A 21,776-nucleotide genomic window follows, 5' to 3' on the forward strand; every position below is an offset into this window, starting at 1 on the left:
ACGTGTCTGCCATCTGTGAATTCACTGGTCTGTGGCTCCACTGTTTTAACCATTAATGCCAGAAAGCTAAAACAGAAACTCAAGGGAAAAACAGAAGGGAAGCAGTCTAGCATAATGATACTCTGTAAACAGTAATTCAAACAAAGTGCCTGTGCTGACAAATTCCATCAACCATTTACAACAAATCACTGCAGATCACAAGGTAACATGAGACAGGAAAAAGTCTATACACAGTTTAATAGTAACAGTGATGGCAGGCTTTATTTATAAAGAACTTTATGAAGAAGTAGCAGCTAAAAATGTTTTGCAAAAAAGTAACAATTCAGTAACAATAATATGACAGTAAAAATGACAGAAAATTGAGACTGTTATAGCATGACAACACATTAAAAAGATCTAAATGAAAATAAGTAGTAGAAAGTTTGTTTATCCTCTTAGAATTGTAATTCAGTAATTTTATACTCTGTAGTTTCAATAATGCTTGAGTAGAAGTACAAATAATCCAAAATAATACTCACATATTATTACAATTACCAAATCTGGATTAATAAATGTTAAACATGTTAAAAATGAAAAAGCTCAGTCACATCATTACAGCTCTCAGTTCTGCAAAATACAGAATGCATCTTTCATCACTGACAAACGCTACAAACATTGCTCGTACTAGGTACAACTAATCCAACCAGTCAGATTAATAGCTACTGAAATACTATGTAAATGCAGCATTGGTTAATTCCTGAGGTAGACAGTTAAGGCCTGGTTCAGATCAATACCCATAACAAAGGCAGACTCAGAACAGACTTAATGCCAAAATCTTTCTTGCTTCCACAGGGCTGAGCATAGAGTGGTCTTGCAGGGCCATCTGACCTCATAACGAGTTTATCTATGGACAACTATGATACATGTTCATCAGGAACAAACCAAATGTAAAATTTCTAAATCAATTACATTATCCGACAGCTCATCAACATTATCCGACAGACAAAAAGCCATGTTGTTAGCCCATAGACAGCCCATAGATGTAAACAGCTGGCTAACCTTAATAAGCCAAGATATGTTTTTTCACTAGTTACTCTCTTTTGAGGGGCGTGATTTAGAGGGGGTGTACCCTAGTTGTCCCAGAGTGTGTTTTCTCACTATGAGATCATGTCTAGCCCCATGAAGCTAAATGCAAAGAAAATGTATGAAGGATAAAACTGATTTAAAATGTACCAACAGGAACATTTGTTAGTTCTGTAAAAGGTTAAAGTGGATTAGCCTGTATGTATCATTTGCAAAGCTGAAATAGTTTGTCTTGCAAATATTTTTAATGTGTTAATAAATAAGCTGTCAACATTTGTGACTTCAGATGCATATTGCTCTGCAAGACTTGCCATATAGTTGAGCATATACAATAGTCTGGAGCGCCATACAATTTGGTTGTGGACAAGTATATAGAATGATACTAATTTGGTAGTTCTGTGCAACTTCAGAGGTTTTTCAATAATTTGTATGACACTAGGGAGCTGTATATGAAAAGTATTTATCTTTGCACACATTTTATGCAGCCCTGTTTCATCTGATTAAGTCCATTTATCTAGATAACTTAACAGCTATAATATTAAAAGCTAATATAGTTAGCTCGCTGTGGAGAAGGGGGCGTGGCCGAGCGTTGAATGCGGGACGGAGAAGCTGGTCGGGCTGAACCAGCGGGCCTAAGTAGCTGATGTTGTTCACCTGTGCCTTGTTTCTGCCAGCCTACTTATTGTCATCTCTTCCCTCAGTAGCGGGCAGAGCCCGGAGAGAGAAGGAGACCAGCGAAGGTGTGAGAGCAGAGCTGAGCTGAGACAGAGGACTGAAGCCCCTGAAAAGTGACCAGCGAGCATGTTGTAATACTTTTGTGGGCTGTTAGCCGCGTGTTTTGCGTTGTGTCAATAATTAATAAAAAGAAGCTCTCCGCCTTCACCCCTGCCCCCGGCGTCTTTCCTCCCTTCATGGTTAGAGTTGCTACACTCGCTAATGGTCTTAACATCGTTCTGTAGTGTTATTTTATCATGAGACACATTAAAATGAGTGTTAGCAAATACAGTTCAGCTTACCTTAGAGCTTGTCCTATCGACAATGAACTAAGTGTAGGCCTCTACAGTTTTTTAGGTTCAGGAAAACATTTCTGAACCAGATAATCAGGTTAGCACGAATGAAATGTACCTCAGCAACATGTTTTCATCTCTATTAGCCTAATGCTAATGACTGATGTACTGCCACTGCCATTCTCACAGCAGGTTTGTCCTGAGGAGAAAGCAGCGCTCGGAGACTGATGATCTCAACTCTGGTTGAGAGTCATCTAAATCATTATTTTGCAAGCAGTCAGTTGGCTAATCATTGTTTAGCAGCAGTTAAAAATGAGGTCAGCTGTCCAATTAAAATCTTCAAATGTACAACTAGAAATAAATTACACAACTGACTGGATTCATCTATATATGTTTTTTTTTTTTAAGCAGTACTTAAGTTGTTGCTTAAATGGACGAGTGGCTCTTGATAATTACAGAAATTTATTTTGTACCATTTTGTCCACATCTTGTATTCCTTCAATTTCAAATGAAACATCTAAAATATTCCAAGTGGATAAATATTTAAATTAGTGTTTAATATTTAAATATACATTGTACATACATTATAAATGTACATAAAATTACTAATTTGTTAATATGGCAAATGGTTCCACACTTTTGAATAGTTGTGTATTTTTTGAGCTTCCTACAGTCATATGCAACATAGAATGTTCATTTATGGAGGTCTTCAAACTTTTGCATAAGACTGTATGACAAGCGATTCCAAACGGTGGTGTTTTTGTCGAGCATCATAGATTCATACATACAGTTTCAGTTAGCTTACCGACTAGCATTATTTCCAGTGTTCATGTGCATGTCAGTGATTTTGGCTGAAGGAGGAGGGGATTCATTGCTATCCAGATATTGCTTTATCACATGATGACCACTTTATCTCTTTAGGGCTACAGAGGAAGCACTGCTTTCTGATATGGTGCTTTAAAATAGAGAATGTGCTTCCTGTCTTTGGGGCCTGTTTTAGATGTCCTACAGTAAACCCCCTCACCTCTGATCTTCTACGGCAAATACAGACATGCCAGACTGTGCTTTTCACTGTGCCATCAACTTATAAAGCCTAGTGCTTCTTTCTGATCAGACTCATAGAAGCTGAATGAGTCATCTGTTCATATCCTCTTCTTCCAATACAACCAAGCCAGAATGAGTACAATGATGAAGAGTAAAACGCAAATGAGTGCAAGCGCAATGACCACTCCATTAGAGGAATTATCTAGAACAAGAAAGAAAAGAAGAAAGAAGGTTAATTCATGTGCCTTAAAATTCACCTGTGTTTTAATATAAAATAAGCATGTATGAAAATAAGTTGTTATTTTCAGTTTTCTGCAGTCAAAGATTGTTCCAAGACTACAATGGTTTTCAACAACTTGTCACATTAATACAGAATTCGTGTCATGTGTGCAGTCTTATATGTATTTTAGGAGTTTTATAATGGATTCAAACATGGCTCAGCCAATCAGATTTTAGAACAAGAACTAGTCATTTTATAATAGTTCATTTTACTCGGGACAGAGGACGGAGGACGGAGGCCTTAACTTTTTTCCCCATTACCTTGAGAGCAGGTGTTTGAGAATGTGAATTCATTTGGGAAAGCGTGACTCTTATTGTACTGGTGTTGTGGCTCATGACAAGATAAGAAAAAAAAGACAAGGCCAGATAAAATGTACAGCGTGTCCTTCGGTAGACAACAATACGCTGCTGTATGAGAATCAGTTCACTGCATGAACAGCAAGTTCTAAGAGCACTGCTTCGCCTAAAAGAAAGAAAATAAGCTAATGGTGCTTAAAAGAAAAATAAAGGATTAAAGATTCTTGGTTTGGCTGTAAAGTTTTAAAAACTTTAAATGCTATTGAACCATTACATTATGTGGAGGTTCTTTTAACTTTAAAAGTGCATGCTGACACGTCTCGCTCTCTCTCTTCGAAGAACCAGCTATTGAAAGTTCGTAAGAAAGCCAAATGTGGATCTTCTATGGCATCACTTCAAACCATCCTTTTCAACATTTGTAGGTTTAAGAGCATATTAAGTGCCCCAACAGCCACATTAGCAATTCTAGCTGGAGTACTTTTAATGTTAGATGTGGTCTGTGTCTTGCTGAAGGCATAAACACAATAAACAGTAAGGCATCTCTTTTGCAGACATTTTTTTAAAGTAAAAGCAGTGCAGACTTTAATTTCCTGTCCCCTTCTGTTATTTGCAACAACACAGCATTCCACAGATTCATGTTCTTAGATTAAAAATCAACACCAGCCATGGACTTTTTTCTGTTTGGCACTGAAGGTCACTAAAAGTAAATACACTATGCACAAAAATGCATATTTGCTTTTGCGACATAGTAACTGCGATAGATGACAAAAAGCACATTTTAGTAACTAAACACTTACTCTACACTCTTACAAAAGATGGTTCTTCAAGGGATCTTCAGTAAAGGCAAAGGCTCTATTTAGAACCATGAGTTCTATATAGTAACATTTCAGGTCCCACTTTATGTTAAGTGTCTCTAATAACTGTGTAGTTACATGTAAACAACATATGCAACAATACTGTAACTACTAATGATTTAGTCATTTACAGATGGATTACAGAAGTACACCTTATGTAATTACACAAGTGTATCTTAATAGTTGTAACAGCCTATTCTCTCTCTTGTAATTACACAATGGTAATAACATAAATGTAATTACATTGTAATAACTGGAACACTGGAAAGTTTTTTTTTTTTCCAGCGGTAAAAGTTAGTGTGTATTAACTTACATTAAGACATTACTTACATTGTATCTGCCAGCTTTCCTAACATTTAGCTAGCATTTATGTTGCTAGTGCTGTGACACTGTAACCAGTTTCAGCTTCAAACCATTCTGTATATGTGACAGTACAGCAGATGTCCCCTTATCTTATAACGTAACTTTTATAACATTAATTAAATGTGTTGCATCACCACCAAAGCAATGTCTATATTACTCCCTCCATTAATACACAGTACCTACATACTAACTACACAGGAGCTGTCCACTTATTTTTAAGTGTGACTTTAACATTACACTACAGGAAAGTTCCTCTGTAGAAGATACACTTGTGTAATTACATTAGGCAAAACTGAATTTGACACACGTGTAATTACATAGGATGTACTTCAGTAAACCATCTGTAATATTGACTAAATCATCCGTGGTTACATTGTTGGTGCATATGTTGTTCATGTGTAACTACACAGTTATTAGAGACAATATAAAGTGGGACCACATTTCATGCTTAAATAGTTCTTGGCATGGTGAAATTGTTCAAAAAGGTTCTGTATATGCAACACATTCTCCATCAATCTGAAGAACCACTTCATCATGCAAAGAACCATTTAAGTATGAAATGGTCCTATATAGGACTCATGGTTTTAAATAGAACCATCATCTTTAATAAAGAACCCCTGCAGAACCATGTGTAATTACATTTTCAGTAATTTTCCGTCTAGGGGCCTGTGGGCTGGCAGCCTGATGACAGGTTTAAGAATTGCTGCTTTAAAAGCCACATATATATATATATATATATATATATATATATATATATATATATATATATTTCTCCTTGGTCAGTGTAGTTTATTTTTGTTTCTACAGTTTATTATGACCATTTTCCAACCTCCCTTTGTACCTCCATACCACTATATAATTAGAAAACATATATTTCTGTAAATGGACTGTATGGACATAGGAGTAAATGGTATGTTTTGAAACATTATCATTGTTAACATTACATTAAACGCTTATTTAAAGAAAAAGTGAGAAAAGTTCAGTTTTGCCTGAGGCCCTTCAAACTATGTCCAAATAACTTTTATTTAGGTTTTCTAATTTATTACCATCTTAATTCACAGTACTCATATGAAAACATTCCATGTGTCACAGATCCAGGTGATGAGCAGAATGAATGGGCTCCCCCCAAAGAGATGTAAATTAACATATTTGCTTTATCAAGATTATCTGAAGTCAAGAGGAAGTAAAATACAGCTCTAAAGGAAAAACAGGAAAGCAACCTGCTGACTACATGTTTTTAGCAGGCATATGCTCACTGCAGTTTCTAGTTATTGTATCTACTTTATTACTTAATTAATTTATATTTACAAGTTAGTAGAGAACATGACTGGGTTAGATGGGAGGCATCCAAATGAAAATATGAAATATACCTGATAGAAAAAACTGCCAAGTTGTTGTTGTTGTTGTTGTTGGGGAAAACCGTATCTGTAAAACTCCATTGTCCTGTTTTTAACTCTCCTCTATAAGCCTGCATGACCCTTTTCTTTAGAGTTGTTCTTTCTCATGGGTTTCCATCATGTTGTTTAAGCAGATTCTTGCCACATGATGGAACTCAATAGTGCATGTAATGGATTGCCACCCTGCAATTACCCCCTCTTTGTTCCTCCAAAAACTCAAAGTAGTAAGGGACAGCATACCAGTTGCGGCATGTCCTTGTTTATTGAACTCCTAAATCTATTCACAGTGGCATAAATCTGTTTATTCAGAGTGAGGCCTGGAATTTTGTCTTGAGGGCTGATGCTTGTGATATGAAATAGAGGGAGAGGACTCATTAGTCTATAATAATGTTTGACTTACACTAACATACAACAGCAAAGGCATAGTTTTAGTGGAGCCTCCCATGAAACTGAAGCCTTCTTCCCTTCACCAACCCCATCCACATACAAAAAAGCCTGAAAGATAAGTTTAAAGATAGGTATAAAGCTGAGGCATAGCCGGAATTTCATTGTAGATGAGGCCTGGTTACGGCTTTGGTCAGCCAGCTAGAAAGCTTTATGTCCCCAAAACATTGCTATTATAGACATGACAACCAACACGACTGAAAAAGTGTACATGATTGCTGATCTTGTATTCAACTGCCTAGTTACTATAACAACTGACAGCATACCATGGCCTGTACTGGCTAAATAACCTTCCTTTACAGCACTATGAATCAACGTCTAATGCAGGGGTCGGCAACTCAAATGTTAAGAAGAGCCATTTTGTCCTTTCAACTAAATCAAACCACCTTGGGAGCCACAACACTTTGTCTATTTTACCATCTTGGCTGTAAATATGTTTCAGCATGTGTTGATGTACTAGTATAGGCTAAAACCATAATATAAACGAAAACACAGACTTACTTTGCTCTGCTTTAAGCTTTAGCTCAGCTACAGCCGCTTTTCTTGCATCTCCGGCAGGAAACTTTTCCTCAAAAGTAGAATAGTTTCTTGTAAAATGTCTCTCAACGTTCGACTTTACGAGGCTGAAGTCAACTTCTTATTCGCCAGCCTCTCGTTTGAATTTTGCCGTTCCACCTTAAATGGTGCAGAATGTAATGGCTGCATAATTTAAGATGGAATGGGAAAAAGAAGCTGGCGATCGAGAAACTGACTTCAGCTTCATGACTTTTTAGTGTTTGACAGTTTCGTGTTGCAGATTAAACGTATCAACAAACCAGCTGAGTGATTATAAATGCAAATAAGGCCATTTGTCTCCAAATGATCAATGTTTGTCTTAAATCTTTCTCTTTGCCTTTTCGTTAGCTACTAGCTAGGCGAGACTGTTGTCTGCATTGCTATGGTGACCAGCAGTCTGCACGCCAATCTTTAGGGTTAAAGAATTAGCAGATATAGGCTACATTAACTCCAGTGTTTGAGAACATTTATTGTTTAAACTGTGTTGAACGATCAGCAGAGCTTTATTTTACTGCAAAGAAGGATTATTTTATTTTTACATAAAAATCTAATTCTGCTGTGGAGCCGCAACAGGGCACTAAAAGAGCCACATGTGGCTCCGGAGCCACATGTTGCCGACCCCTGGTCTAGGGTGAATAGTTGAAACCTGTGATTTTATTGTTGTGGTTGTTTTTTGTTCCCTAGAGAAAAAAAAAAAAAACATTAAATCTAAAATGCTCCATAACTTTTGCATAGGCATCATTATAGGTTTGTACAGTAATTGGGCACTAAATTATATTCACTTAGAACACTAACAAAACATGCCGGGGCACTTCAAATTTAGCATTTGACTGTAGCTTTATTTGAAAAATGATGGGTCCACTATTTCATCACGAATCCTGCCATAGCATAGAAAAACAATGCCTATGTGCAATGCCCACACAGGGGGTGACTCTGTCTGCAAACAACAGCACTAAATACATACATACCGCATCTAAACCGCTTACCCTTCTGGGTTGCGGTGGGGTGCTGGAGCCTATCCCAGCTGTTATTGGGTGGAAGGCACAGCACTAAATAATATGCTTAAAATAATAATGTGTGGTTTGAGGCTCAACTAAAAAAGGCACCATGCCTCACCCTGTCTGAAGTACTTATACCTCGCTTGGGACTGACACACTTGTTTGTGTGTATGTGAGAGAGAGAGAGAGGTCTGCTTATTACACTTTGTGAGGTTTCATACTGAAATCATTTATTTTTTACCATTTTTCATTCCCTAATTATTACTTACAATTACCCAGGCTTTTTTTTACTGTTCCTTAAGGCTGATGTATGTAAATGACAAAGTTAGTGCTGACAGAATAGATCATCCTCTCACAATGAGTTACATCTCCTTCCTTTTTTTCTTCTTGACTTCTTAGTATTTTTGATGCTTCAAACTAGTTTTTTTGTCTCTCTGCCCTAACAGCATTCATCCCGTGTTATTCTCCCAGCCTCGTCCTGCTGAAAGTCTACTGATCCCACATAACAGTGACAGTTTCGTCAGAGGGGTTTTCATTACTCACCCCATGTGATGGTTCTATTTTTATAACAGATTTTGATTCTGACAGCTGGGCAGAGAAAGTAGACCAGCCTTATTTAGGCGTTTTCCCCCAGCAGCCTCTAGCTAGCTTACAAAGTGGACATGAGACTATTTGGATTTTGAAAGGTTTAAATTACACGTGTACCAATGATCTCACCAGCATAGCTGAAGCTGACGGGTCTCTGCAGGTCCTGATGGAGAAGTTTGTTCTTTAGGACAAAAGTAATATTCAGTGCAGGGGTGGGGGCCTCATAGCTGCTCTTGAGATGATAGAGTCCTATTTCTCCGTCCACACCCTCTAAGAGCTCCGTGTGATGGCTGAGGTTCTGGCCCTGTTCTCCCAGCCAGCTGACCTCCGGCTTGGGAAAACCTTCGGCCTCGTACTGCACCGACACCTTTTTGGCGCTGAAGCTGATGCTCAACCTGGGCTCGGTGTAGAACACTTCAAAGAGAAATAAGACAATGTTGAATAAAACTCCTGAGAGTTGAAACCAGGGGTCTCAACTCCAGTCTGGGGCACCAACTTCCCACACAGTTCCATTTTCTCCGCCCCAACACACCTGATCTGACTCATCAGCTAAACATGAAGTTGGATCAGGTGTGTTGTTGTAGAAAGTGCATGAAACTGTGCAGGCCAGAGGACTCCTGGGACTAGATCTGAGAACCACTGGATTACAGGAATAAACAGTAATTAACTATACAAGAAAACGTCTAAATGTATGGTCATTATATTCTATTCCCATTATGACAATGCAATATTTGTGCAATTTAAATATCAAGTGAAGAAGAATTGGCAAACAGCATTAGGCTACCTTTCAAAAGAGCGGAATCACAATTTTTAGTAAAATAAAATCAAATTTGCTACAGATGGATGTACAAAATATACAAAATTACAGCAATATGATGTTAGTCTGCTACAACATAGTGGGCCTCTAATCATTTGTTGGAAATTGAAATATATTGTAGATGTGTCCTGAATAGGTCTGCCACAATTACTTTAAAATCGTTTATTAATAAAAATAAATATTTTAGATGTTATTTATGATATTTACACATTTCAGATATTGCAGATTTGTCCTGAATATGTCTGCCATGATTACTTTAAAACTGATATTAAAGTAATTCACTGTCAAAGCTTTAGATTTAATTGATTAAAATCTACCTTCAAAGTGAAACTAATTTGCAATTTGAATGATAATCTGAGTATCCATGTGCCTCATTTAGCAGGCTGATGATGGTACATTGTGAACATTGCTTTGTGTTGTCCATTGTCCAGGATTTTTTTGGTTCTTTTTTCACACTAAAAAGTAACCCCAGATGTCATGAATACATGTCTGCCTGCAATGCAACTGCACATATAGCAAATAAAAGGTTTTGTTTAACTAGGTCTAAGTTGACTAGCTCAGCAGACAGGCTCAAGAGGCTAACAGACTTCTCTGGTAACATTCAGAGTTAGGCTTTAAGATGAAATATGTACTGAGTGATTCACTGTAACATTACCAGCGTACAAAATACGTCAGTCGCATGACTAATACAAGCTTCAAATATCCATGTGGAAGTGTAGAAGTAGACCTGCCGTAAGAGGTATATAAACCCAGTGTTGGAAGTAAATGTACACAACCACTAGCTTTGGTGGAAAACAATACACACACACATAAACACATATATACACCCATCAGGCATAACATTATGATCACCTCCTTGTTTCTACACTCATTGTGCATTTTATCAGCTCCACTTACTATATAGGTGCCCTTTGTAGTTCTACAGTTACAGACTGTAGTCCATCTGTTTCTCTGCATACTTTGTTAGAGCCCCTTTTACCCTGTTCTTCAGTGGTCAAGACCCCCATGGACCCTCACAGAGCAGGTACTATTTGGGTGGTGGATCATTCTCAGCACTGCAGTAACACTGATGTGGTGGTGGAGTGCTGGAGTTTTTAAACACCTCAGTGTAACTGCTGGACTGAGAATAGTCCACCAACCAAAATATCCAGCCAACAGTGTCCTGTGGGCAGCATCCTGTGACCACTGATGAAGGACTAGAGGATGACCAACCGAAACTGTGCAGCAGCAGATGAGCTATCGTCATCTACAAGGTGGAGTGACAATGTAGGAGTGTTTAATAGAGTGGACAGTGAGTGGGCACAGTGTTTAAAAACTCCAGCAGCACTGCTGTGTCTGATCCACTCATACCAGCACAACACACACTAACACACCACCACTACGTCAGTGTTACTGCAGGCTGAGAATGATAAGCTGATAGCAAGTTAACCAAAAACATTACTAAAGCAGAGTGTGTTCACTGTAACTTGTACTACTGTCTGCTCCAAAATAAATGAAAGGGAATCTAGCCTTATGCCTTTTGGGTCTTTACTTGTTTTTCTTCCACCATACCGGACTGTGATGTCCAAAGCAGAACTGTGATGTCTGTGTACCGTTATACCCCTAATACATATATATATATATATATATATATATATATATATATACATACACACACACACACACACAGTTGAAATCGGAAATAATCAACCCCCTCCGGGAAAGTAACGATTTATAACTTTAAATTTTTCAGCAGAGCCATATTTTGTTTTAAATTAAGTCTTTATCAGTTGAGTGATAAAGCAAATTAACAAAGAAAATAACTGATATAGTATATAAGAGTAGTGGATATTTTGTTAATACTGTCATGTCACAATTATTCAACATCTATATACTGCTGTAACACAGAGGGAGACTCTAGAGGGCTTTTATTTTTAAGCCATGATGAAAGAATCCACAAAGTAATAAAAACACTCACTAACAAAATACTACAACAGAGAGGAAACAAGACTAAAGAACACGAAAAGGACTAGAACACAACTGGGGGATAACAAATCCCGTAAATCACGTAAACACAGTCGCTAAAGTAGCTTTTCATCGTTTGAGAAATATGGCTAAAGTTCAGCCTTTTCTATCTCAGAGCGATGCAGAGAAACTGGTTAATGCATTTGTTACAATCAGAGTTGATCACTGTAATGATCTTCGTACTGGTACATACAAAATGCATCAGCATCCTAACAAAAACAAAAAACAGAGATCACATCACTCTTGTTTTAAAAGAACTGCACTGGTTACCTGTATCATTCAGAATAGATTTTAAAATTCTGCTACTAGTTTTTAAGGCTCTAAATGACCTTAAAGAACTGCTTATGTCTGTCTGTTTATGTTCCAGCATCTGATCTTAGATCTGCAGATACTGACCTTCTGCAAATACCTTCTGTAAAATACAGAAAACATGAAGAGACTCTATTGGTTATTCTGCTTCTAAACTGTGGACCTCAATTACACTTTTTTTAGACGTTCAAGCTCAGTGCTCACTTTTAAGAAGCATCTAAAAATGTATCTCTTTAACTTAGTGTTTATTTAAAACTCTATGTCTTGTGGTATTTATCTTTTAATTTGATCGGTGTCGTTTTCTTATATGATTCTAAATTAATACTTATAATTTCTTGTACTCCTGTTAATCTTTATCACCTGTCTGTAAAGCACTTTGAGCTGCCACTGGCATGAAAAGTGCTATATAAATAAAAAAATTATTATTATTTATTATTATTATTATAAAACACTGCCTGAGAACACAAAACACCAAGCAAACACAAAGCAAACAACCAGGGGTATGAATATACATGGCATCAACCAGAAACACCTGGGACTAATGAGAGTGCAGGACTACAGACAACAGACAGATGAGACAGATGACAAAAAGCCAGGACCAGGGAGGAGACAAAGACCAGAACAACAACAAAAGCACATGGAACAAGACACACGAGGGAAGACAAACAAACGCAGACAGAGGGAAATGAGGAAAGACAAAGCAGGGCAAGAGAAGATGTTACAATTGCCTATATAATATTTTAAAACCTACTGCAAGGGTGCATGACCTAAAGTTGGGTCAAAACACGATTTGCGAACTCAGTAATGACCCTTAATTTGCTTCAGCTGTTATGTATTTAAATAAACACCAAGGAATGTGTTCATGGTGTGCTGCACCCATGGTGAAGACTGAGGAGCTGTGACAAAAGCTGAGAGAGAGAGAAAGAGCTTGAACTTTCCTAGAGACTCGATTAGGAGCATCCAAGGAAGTTCAAAACTAATGGCTCAGCAGCAGACCTCCCGGGCTGTCATCTCAAAACCCTTTGCATTGTGTTAAAAGTTCACAATGAATGGACAAATAGAAATGGTCCAAGTGGTGTTACTTGGGGAAAACATACTTTCACTTTCATTTCCCTCTCTCTGTAAAGTTACCATTTTGGAAATACAAGGATTTGTTCTGACAGTTATGATGTTCACTGTCCAGGGTTTTTTTTAATAACTGTTTGTACAATCATAAAAATAATCAATAGAGTGCTTGATTACTAATATAATCGATAACAGCAGCATTAGTGCAAAATAATGATCAGAGGATAATTCCATAATAGTTGAGAAAGATGACATTCAGAATGAAGGTATACTAAAAAAAAATGTCTCACATTTGAAAGTGATGCAAATCTCAAGGCAGATAACTTAAAAGAAGCTGATATAATTTAAAAACTTTTATTTTTTCAAAACTTGGAATAAAATATCTAAAAATCGGCTACCTTCTGGTGTGAAGTTTAGAATATTCCAAGCTTTTATTATTATTATTTTATTATAATTATTGAATAAAACAACAAGAATAATGAATATGACGAGTGACTCCAAGTTTTAGAATAGTATCTTGTGATAATAAGATAATCGTGTCTATAGTGTAACAGTGTGAGGTAATAGTGTCTTGAATACCTCCATAGTCCAGCTGAATCTCTGCTTTGTCTGTGCCACTGGACGTGCTCACCATGCACTGGTATCGGCCCACATCTCTTGGTCCCACATTCACAATCCTAAGCGACGCGTTTCCTTTACTCAGCTCCGTGTGGAAAAGTGACGTCCGTTTATGGTACTCCGCACTCTGCCGTTCCAACTGGTCCTCTAGGTAATAGTAGCTATGGACCACACGGATGTCCTCCTGCCGTTGCCAGGTAACGACCAGGTTGGCAAGATCAGAGCCTGGCTGAGGGGTGAACTCACAGCCCAAGACAGCTGGGCGGCCTCGGACTGCGGTCACGCGGCCTTCCGGTGCGGTCACCTTAATGGAGCCTAAAAGAACACACTCATTATTTCTAGTCATTCCTGTTATATCTCAGCCTGTTTCTGTGGTTTTGTCCTTTGTGAAAGTTCATTAGAACGCTTCCGACCAGGCTGGGTTGCTATGGACACCAGCTAGCACCTCAAAAATTACAGAGGCCTTATTCTCTCACTCTTAACAAAGACTCAACAAAACAGAACCAAAAAATAGCAAAAAAATTATGAAAGTGCAATAAAATAAAATACAATATAACAGTAGTGTAACTTCATAGGAGAAGCAAAAAATGGTCAGTAACACCTTTACATGAACCCTGCTACATAAGCATGCCATAAACATAGCATAGCAAATGGCATATGCTATAATGTACAGCTGGGTGGTATAAAGGCAATATATATACACCTTATACACCGATCAGGCATAACATTATGCCTGATCGTTGTATAAGGTATATATATATATTCCAGCAGCACTGCTGTGTCTGATCCACTCACACCAGCACAACACACACTAACACACCACCACCACTTCAGTGTTACTGCAGTGCTGAGAATGATCCACCACCCAAATAGTACCTGTTCTGTGAGGGTCCATGGGGGTCCTGACCACTGAAGAACAGGGTAAATATATATATACACCGCCCAACCGTACATTACAGCATATGACATTTGCCATGAGGTTATAAATATATATATTTGTTCAAATATTTATATTATCAGGCATCACATTCCTATTTCTACTTCAAATAACCACTTTCCCCCCATTTTTGACAGGCTCACTTTTTAAATGCTGTGGGAACTGAAAAAAGGGAAAAATCAGAGCCAAGAAATACCTCTAAGAGCTACACTCACCACAGAAAACATTTGATTTTGGCTTTCGCTTTAACAACAGTTACTCGATTCACTGGAATCAGGTCTGTGCCGTCTGACCTAATAGCTAAGCTATCGTTAGCTTATCCGAAACACTACAGTCCCAAACACTACAGAACAGGTTTGATTTCAGCTTTCTGTCACTCCATCACCATTCACTCGACTTTTGCTCTCTCTTATATGTTTCTATTATCTAAACTTGTTTCAGCAGAGCAGTTAATCAGAATCAAACACACAAACATCTGAACAGGTTTAATTTCAACTTTTAACTCTTACTCTGATTTCTTTCAGATTTCTCACTTTTAGAGCAACCAACTACATTCTCGAGGAAATTAAGGATTTAAAAATTCTTCATCTTCTAGATGATGTATGTTCATGTTTTCAGGTAAAGTGGCGCAATGTTTTTAAATAAAAACGGCATGAAGTTTGTGTTTGAGTACATTACTCTTACGTCACGTCTTCTTCTGTGAGTTTATTGGCCGATTGCAAAACAGAAATCTGATTTTTGCCTGGCTCATGTAGACTCAGAGTTTCCCCATTACCTGATTTCTCAAGTGCATGTAAACATGTTGATTACTGACAACTGCTGGTTTTCTGCAGTTATCGGATTATTAAGTGCATGTAAACACGCTTATTGTTTTGTTGACTTCTAAGTGACATTGTTTGCATGTGTCAGGGTGAGTATGTCTAGTACATGATGTTCTGTCATGGGTGATAGGACGGGGACGGTTGCAACAAGTTCACGACAGTTTCAACATTTTTAGTTCAACATAGGCACAGTTTGTCTACTTTATTGCTTATGATGAACGGAACAGGCAAATATATCATAAGATCACGAGAGACTAATAATAAACAAGGTAATTCCCAAAACAGCATGTTTGCATTTGTGTACGCGTGGGGTGGGGGTGGGGGGGGGGTGGGGGGTGGGGGGGGGTGAATAAATCATCTAAAAGTAGAAACTGTACTGTGTTAACAGAGTTATATTTTGGAACAGGTCTCAAATATATTCAGGGACAAGGGCAGAACATTCAGGGCAGCTGTAATTATTACTAAATAAGTAAATTACACTATAATCCTATTATACAAATAAATAATACTATGATATTGGAAAACAATGCATATCACTGTTGTTGGAAGAAAATCTCATATCTCCAAAATGGTAACTTTACAGGAGAAGGAAAAAACATACTTTACTTTTAATGTAAGTCAATGGAACCAGACATTTTTCCAAGTCATTCTGGGTCATTTCTTTTGGTCCATTCCTCATGAAATTTACAAACTATGTAAAGGGCAATAAGCATTTTCAACTTATGCCAAAAACTGAAAAATGATACAAGGTTTTCTTCCGACAGCAGCAATATTTTCAGAACACTATGCTTATCAAGACAAAAAGCAAAAGTTAATTAATGAAATTTTATGTATTTTTAACATGTTGCAACTGTCCCTGATCCATGTTGCTATTGTCCCCAGGGTTGGGATCAGTTGCAACATCTGACTTCTTTCTCTCAAATAAATGTTATAAATGAGATGTCATATATAATCATCTTTAAATGGGATGTGCAACTAGCAGACAGATGTAAGTTTAATATGTATATATTTGGCTTGTCTAGTCCAAATAGTCTCTGAGAGAAATGCAAAAAACGTGTTGCAACCATCCCCAGCCTCCCCTATTTCCACCTCAAATTCACACATGGTCTTTTGACTTTATACTTGAGCAAAAAAGTATGTATTTATGAACAGAACCAACGATATTTGGTGGACTAAAAAAGTATTCAGACACCACAAATTACTAACACAGCACTTTGATGCAAAGCCATTGTTGGCAAATACAGCTTTGAGACATCTCCAGAAAGAAATAGTTGGCTTTGAGTTCTTGAAAAGCGCTATATAAGTATAATGTATTATTATTATTATTATTATTATTATTATTATTATTATTGTGCAGTATTGTGGTTCAATTTTGGCCCATTGCTCTCAGCAAACTGCCTTTAGTTTCTTAAAGTACTAAAAATATATCTACTACTGAAATAATTTCCCAATATACTGGAGTAGAACTGAGTGCATATGTTACACAGATAAATGGCAAGTCTGTTTTTCTATCCCACCCACCTATTACAACTGCAAATAAACCCACTGACTGTGAGCACTGAACAAAGCAGCCAAAGCTGCTCTGAGTACAGCACATTTATATGCCAGCCCTCTTCTATTGGCCTTTTGTTCATGCTTGAAAGACCATTACCATGAGGCAGGAATACCTTTCTGCCCACTAGTCACGGGGAAAACAATGCGTAGAAAGTCACTGAACATAAGGCCTGAGTGAAGGTGACAGGAACCAGGGCCCGTATTACAGAAAATCCCTATCTTTTTGTCTCAACTTAAGATCCGACAGGTCAAGATAAGATTTTTCACAAATTCGTATTACAGAAGCAAAACTTATCTTAAGTTAAGAATCTTATCTTACGGCATCTTCTCTTATCTTAAGTTAGGAAATCTTAACCAGAGCCGGTTTATGAGGAGCCTGGCCACTTCCTATTCCCCCCGTTATATCAAAAAAAGGACTGCTAAACAGCAGAGGGCGCCCGCGAGGGAGTCCTCAATGAATGGGTTAAAATGGCACTCAACTGCTAAAAACGAAAAGTTAAAATAGTTTCTAATCACTCGCCCAGAACGTTTTGTTAATTTTAGAAGGTAGAAGGATGTATTTCACTAAAAAAAACAAACAAATCTTACCTATATTTTTCCTTTTTTTTCTACAGCAAACGGGTTTTGGGCAGCAGGAGGCGGGCATTACTGCTAGAGAGTGATGATTGATTGGCGAGCGGCGCAGCTCATTGGCTGTTCGCGCTCACTGATGTCATAGACGTACATGAGGCGCCGTTTTAAACTCCTATAACTCGAGTTTAAAAGCTCTTTAAAATATAACAGCAGTGTTAAAATGTGTTATGCTGTTCAGTGTTCAGGAAATGATTGTATCCTTTTACGTTTAAAACTGTTCAAGCATTTATTGACTATGATTTGGCTCAAACGCTTCATATCAGCCCATTCATTTTGGACTCACTCGGGAGCGCCACCTAGCGTTTGGGTCACCCAGAAGACATTGCAGAGTGGTAATTCTCCTCTCTACAAGTTCTCTGCCTTAACTTACTCGATTGAAGTCGACAGTCAACTGTTGTGTCTGTTGCCTAGCAACTACCCATACGCGCACAGCTGTAATGTAAACACTAATCAAGTCAGTTAGCCAGACAGCTAACATTAGCTGCCGTTACTGAGGTAAAGAAAGTCAAATAAAACTAAGCGCGATAAACTGAAAGTTAACAATATTCTGTCAGCGCTTCGTGCTGTTTATCAGAGCGTCGCTCTCCAGCTTTAAGTCTCATTTCCCAAACGTTATTCCTCCTAATAAACAGACAGTTCAGCTCTGTCTCCTCATTATTCATCACCATCACTGTTATATTTTATCTGATGAGTTTTCATCAACAATAACACGCGAAGGTAATAAGAGGGGACGGTGGAGATCGTGTCTCCAGTGTCTGGGGCTTTTAAACGCTGTTAGAAAAACTAGGCACTGTTTTCAGTGTAGATAAATGTGGGGTCATTATGCTACTTATAGCTAGTTAACTATGCTGTCTGTTTAAAACAGAAGTTAAGACGCTCTGGGGTTTATCTTAAAGTTAAGAAAATATTTAGGATATTTTGGCAACTTAGGATGTTTCTGTAATACTGTTTTCTTATATGGAAATATAATAAGATTATAGATTAAGAGCTGTTGTTCTGCAATGGCTTCTGTCCTAAATTCAGTCTTAACTGAAGTTGCCATGACAACAAAGCAGCTCTCAGACTTTTCTGTAACACGGCCCCAGAAGTCTGGTGCTTTTAATGCCTCTGAAAGCTCCTCACACAAAGCTTTTACATGAAAGGGTTGCGAATACTCTGCTTGATGCCTCAGCCACTGTTCTACAGTAATTCTGAGAGGAGGTTTTGTCCTAAAATGCATTTTTTAAGCCATTCATGAAGGAGAGGCACATGAGGGAGGTGAATGCAGGGCATTCAAATGCAAAATGGAACCCAAAGACTTGTGTAGGTTCACTGGTCATTTTAGATAGTAAATGGCATCGTAGAGCCCTGGTTCCCATCACCATCATTATAAAGAAATATAACTTGGTAAGCTTCTCTATGCACCATTTCACGTCACACCACTCTGAATGACTTTGTCTACATCTCAACAATTCAATTCAGCAGGAATTTTGAACAATTTGTGAAATTCCCCTCCATTCGCTGGACACAACTGTGTCCAATTATGGACACAATGTGCTGCTTTTGGCACATTCATTCTGAGCTGTTTGCAGGCGTTTCAGCAGTTGTTAAACGCTTGAAGCCTTCGACCCATTCTGAATGACTTGCACATCCCAGTAATTTAATTAGGTAGAAATTAAAAAAAAAAAAAAATCAGTGTAATTTCCCTTTAAGTTCCTTCTTTCTTTGTTGGCAGCTTTCAGCACATTTGTTCTGAGCTGTTTGCAGTAAAGGCAAACTTGGACGGTTTGGAAGTTGTTTAACGCTTGAAGCCTTCACACTACGCATAACTGAGCAGCCAAAAAACAAAGAGGGGAACTTGAATGGAAATACAACTGATTTTTAAATATTTCTACAAAATTAAATTACTTATAAATATTTCTACATAATTAAATTACTGGGATGTACAATACTGGTAAGTCATTCAGAGTGCTCTGATTTGAAATGGTTCACTGTTAAGAAAAACACCCAGTCAGATTTCTTTACAGTGGTTGTGAAAGAAACCAGGCGTCTACAACACAAATACAGCCAAGTTTGTGTCTTCTTAGTTTTATATGTATGGATGATGGTAAAATAGTTGTAAATCATAAAAAAAAAGTTTTTTTTCTGGACTATTGGCCTTATTGCCATGAATTGCGTTTAACAAGCAATAACTGGCGGCCAAAATATTCTCAAAATAGCCATAACAATTCCACGTAATAATTCCTGTGAAGGAAGGTTTTTTTTTTTTACACATCTGGTTCCCATCACCACCACTGTGAACAACTCTGGCTCTTTTAAGTTTCTCTAGAACAGAGCATTTCACACCAAACCACTCTGAAAGACTTTGTTTACATCTTAACCATTCAACTGCACAGACATTTAGAAAAGTCGATGGAATTCTCCTTTAACCCTGCACTCAATTGCATTCATGCACGGATCGCTCATTCTTATACAAATTAACTGCCATTTAAACTGAGCTTTTCCCGAACACCCTTAGCTACACATACATGGTCTCAAATAACATGGATATAAATGATACTTAGCTGGACAGCTCATTTGTTTACTCTCCTCAGATTGCGCTGTCCAGTGTATCTGCAGCTGACCACCACTACTAAATGTTCTTAATGAAAAACAGTCCAGACTGTACAGACTGTATTCTGGACATGAGACCCAGCCTGATTTACCTCTTACATTACACAAAGCTGGGGCGTCTTGTTCGAATTGTCCCGTTCCACCTTAAATGCAACTGCCGCACCATGTGAAGTGGAACTGGAAAATGCATCGCCAGAATGTAACTTGTGAACCATTTAAGGTGGAACGAAAAATTCAAGCTCCAGAACGTAACTGCAGTAGCATTTAAGGTGGAACAGAAAAATCCAGGCTCAGAAAGCAACTGCAGTAGCATTTAAGGTGGAACGGAAAAAATCAGGCTCCAGAAAATAACTACAGCACCTTTTACTTGCAGGCGTCAGGCGCCCGAAAGTAACTGCCGCGCCATTTAAGGTGGAACGGGAACATTCGAACAAGGAGCTGGCGGATAGGGAGAAAACCTCGCTTACATAACCGTAAAATATGGCTTTAGTAGACAAAACTACACATCTGAGCATCAAAATCGACCAAAAAAGGCAGAACTAGAGAAAAACAAGCAGCACTGGTGAACAGCTGGGGCTACATACCCACACATGAGATGCTGCTGAGTAAGGCGACACACACTAACGCGTCCCAGCAGGTGTTGACTCTGTTTAGGAGGACAGTCATCCCGATCATGGCGCTGAAGAAAAGTTAGACTCAGGGACGTTCTGTGCGCAGATATTCACAATTATAAATGTAGGTAACTCTATAGATAATTACTTCATTATTCTGAAGTGCTGCAGGACCTTTCCCCGCTGTCCTTCATATCTTCGCAGTTGTAATGGCCTGAAAGTTAAACTTTAAGGACACGCCTACCGCGTGAAAGTCCGGACCGCCACTTGCTATCTGTTTGCGAGATACACATAAAATAGTGGCGTTAAGGTCTCTACAGCAAGAGTTTCAATGGTTTAAACATTACATCAGTCTGTGCAAGCAGTCAGAATGACATACTTGGCCAGTGTCTGCTGGATATTGTAACGAGAACATTGCAGAGGCTGAGGTTGCTCCTGGGAATATTACATAACATGACTTACTGAAGCCTCTTTTTCGGTCATATCCCCTTTATCTCATTTAAGTTATCAGTGTAATACAAGTTTGAGTCCTTTCGTGAGTTGAAGTGGGTGTGTATTGGCAGGAGAACACAGGTATATGGAGGGCAGGGGAGCAAGGGTTGGCAACCATTTTTCCAAAGCACTCTAAAAATACCTTCTGGTTGGTATCTTCAGTGTACACAGAACAGACATGCAGCACACTGGCAGCCACTTATGAGCCTTAGGTCACCAGGCCCAGTGCCAAGCATGGGCTAGAAGGGTGTAGAGCCCACCCAGTACTGGACTGTGGAGCAGTGGAACTGCATTCTCAGGAGTGATAGAGCTCTATCCAGTACCTTTGAGGTGAGCTGGAGTGTTCGTAATCCAGAACTGACCCCAATAATGTTCTTGTGGCAGATCAAAACCTCACAGCAATCTGTTGTAAAGCCTTCCCAGAATATTAGAGAC

At 38.3% G+C, this 21,776-nt stretch overlaps 1 protein-coding gene across 1 annotated transcript; it reads right to left on the reverse strand.

Moving 5' to 3' along the window:
- Positions 1–240: 240 nt before the first annotated feature.
- On the reverse strand, positions 241–21,232 carry LOC118810937 (CD276 antigen). Its single transcript, XM_036575097.1, has 5 exons — positions 20,998–21,232; positions 20,823–20,917; positions 13,663–14,016; positions 9,018–9,302; positions 241–3,315 (listed from the first exon to the last, which is right to left on the reverse strand). Exons 1-5 carry the CDS (start codon positions 21,000–21,002, stop codon positions 3,212–3,214), a joined length of 843 nt encoding a protein of 280 aa, XP_036430990.1. The 5' UTR covers positions 21,003–21,232; the 3' UTR covers positions 241–3,211.
- Between the last annotated feature and the right edge of the window lie 544 nt (positions 21,233–21,776).

This window comes from Colossoma macropomum, unplaced genomic scaffold (genome assembly GCF_904425465.1).
Source record: "Colossoma macropomum unplaced genomic scaffold, Colossoma_macropomum, whole genome shotgun sequence".
NCBI classification, from domain to species: domain Eukaryota; kingdom Metazoa; phylum Chordata; class Actinopteri; order Characiformes; family Serrasalmidae; genus Colossoma; species Colossoma macropomum.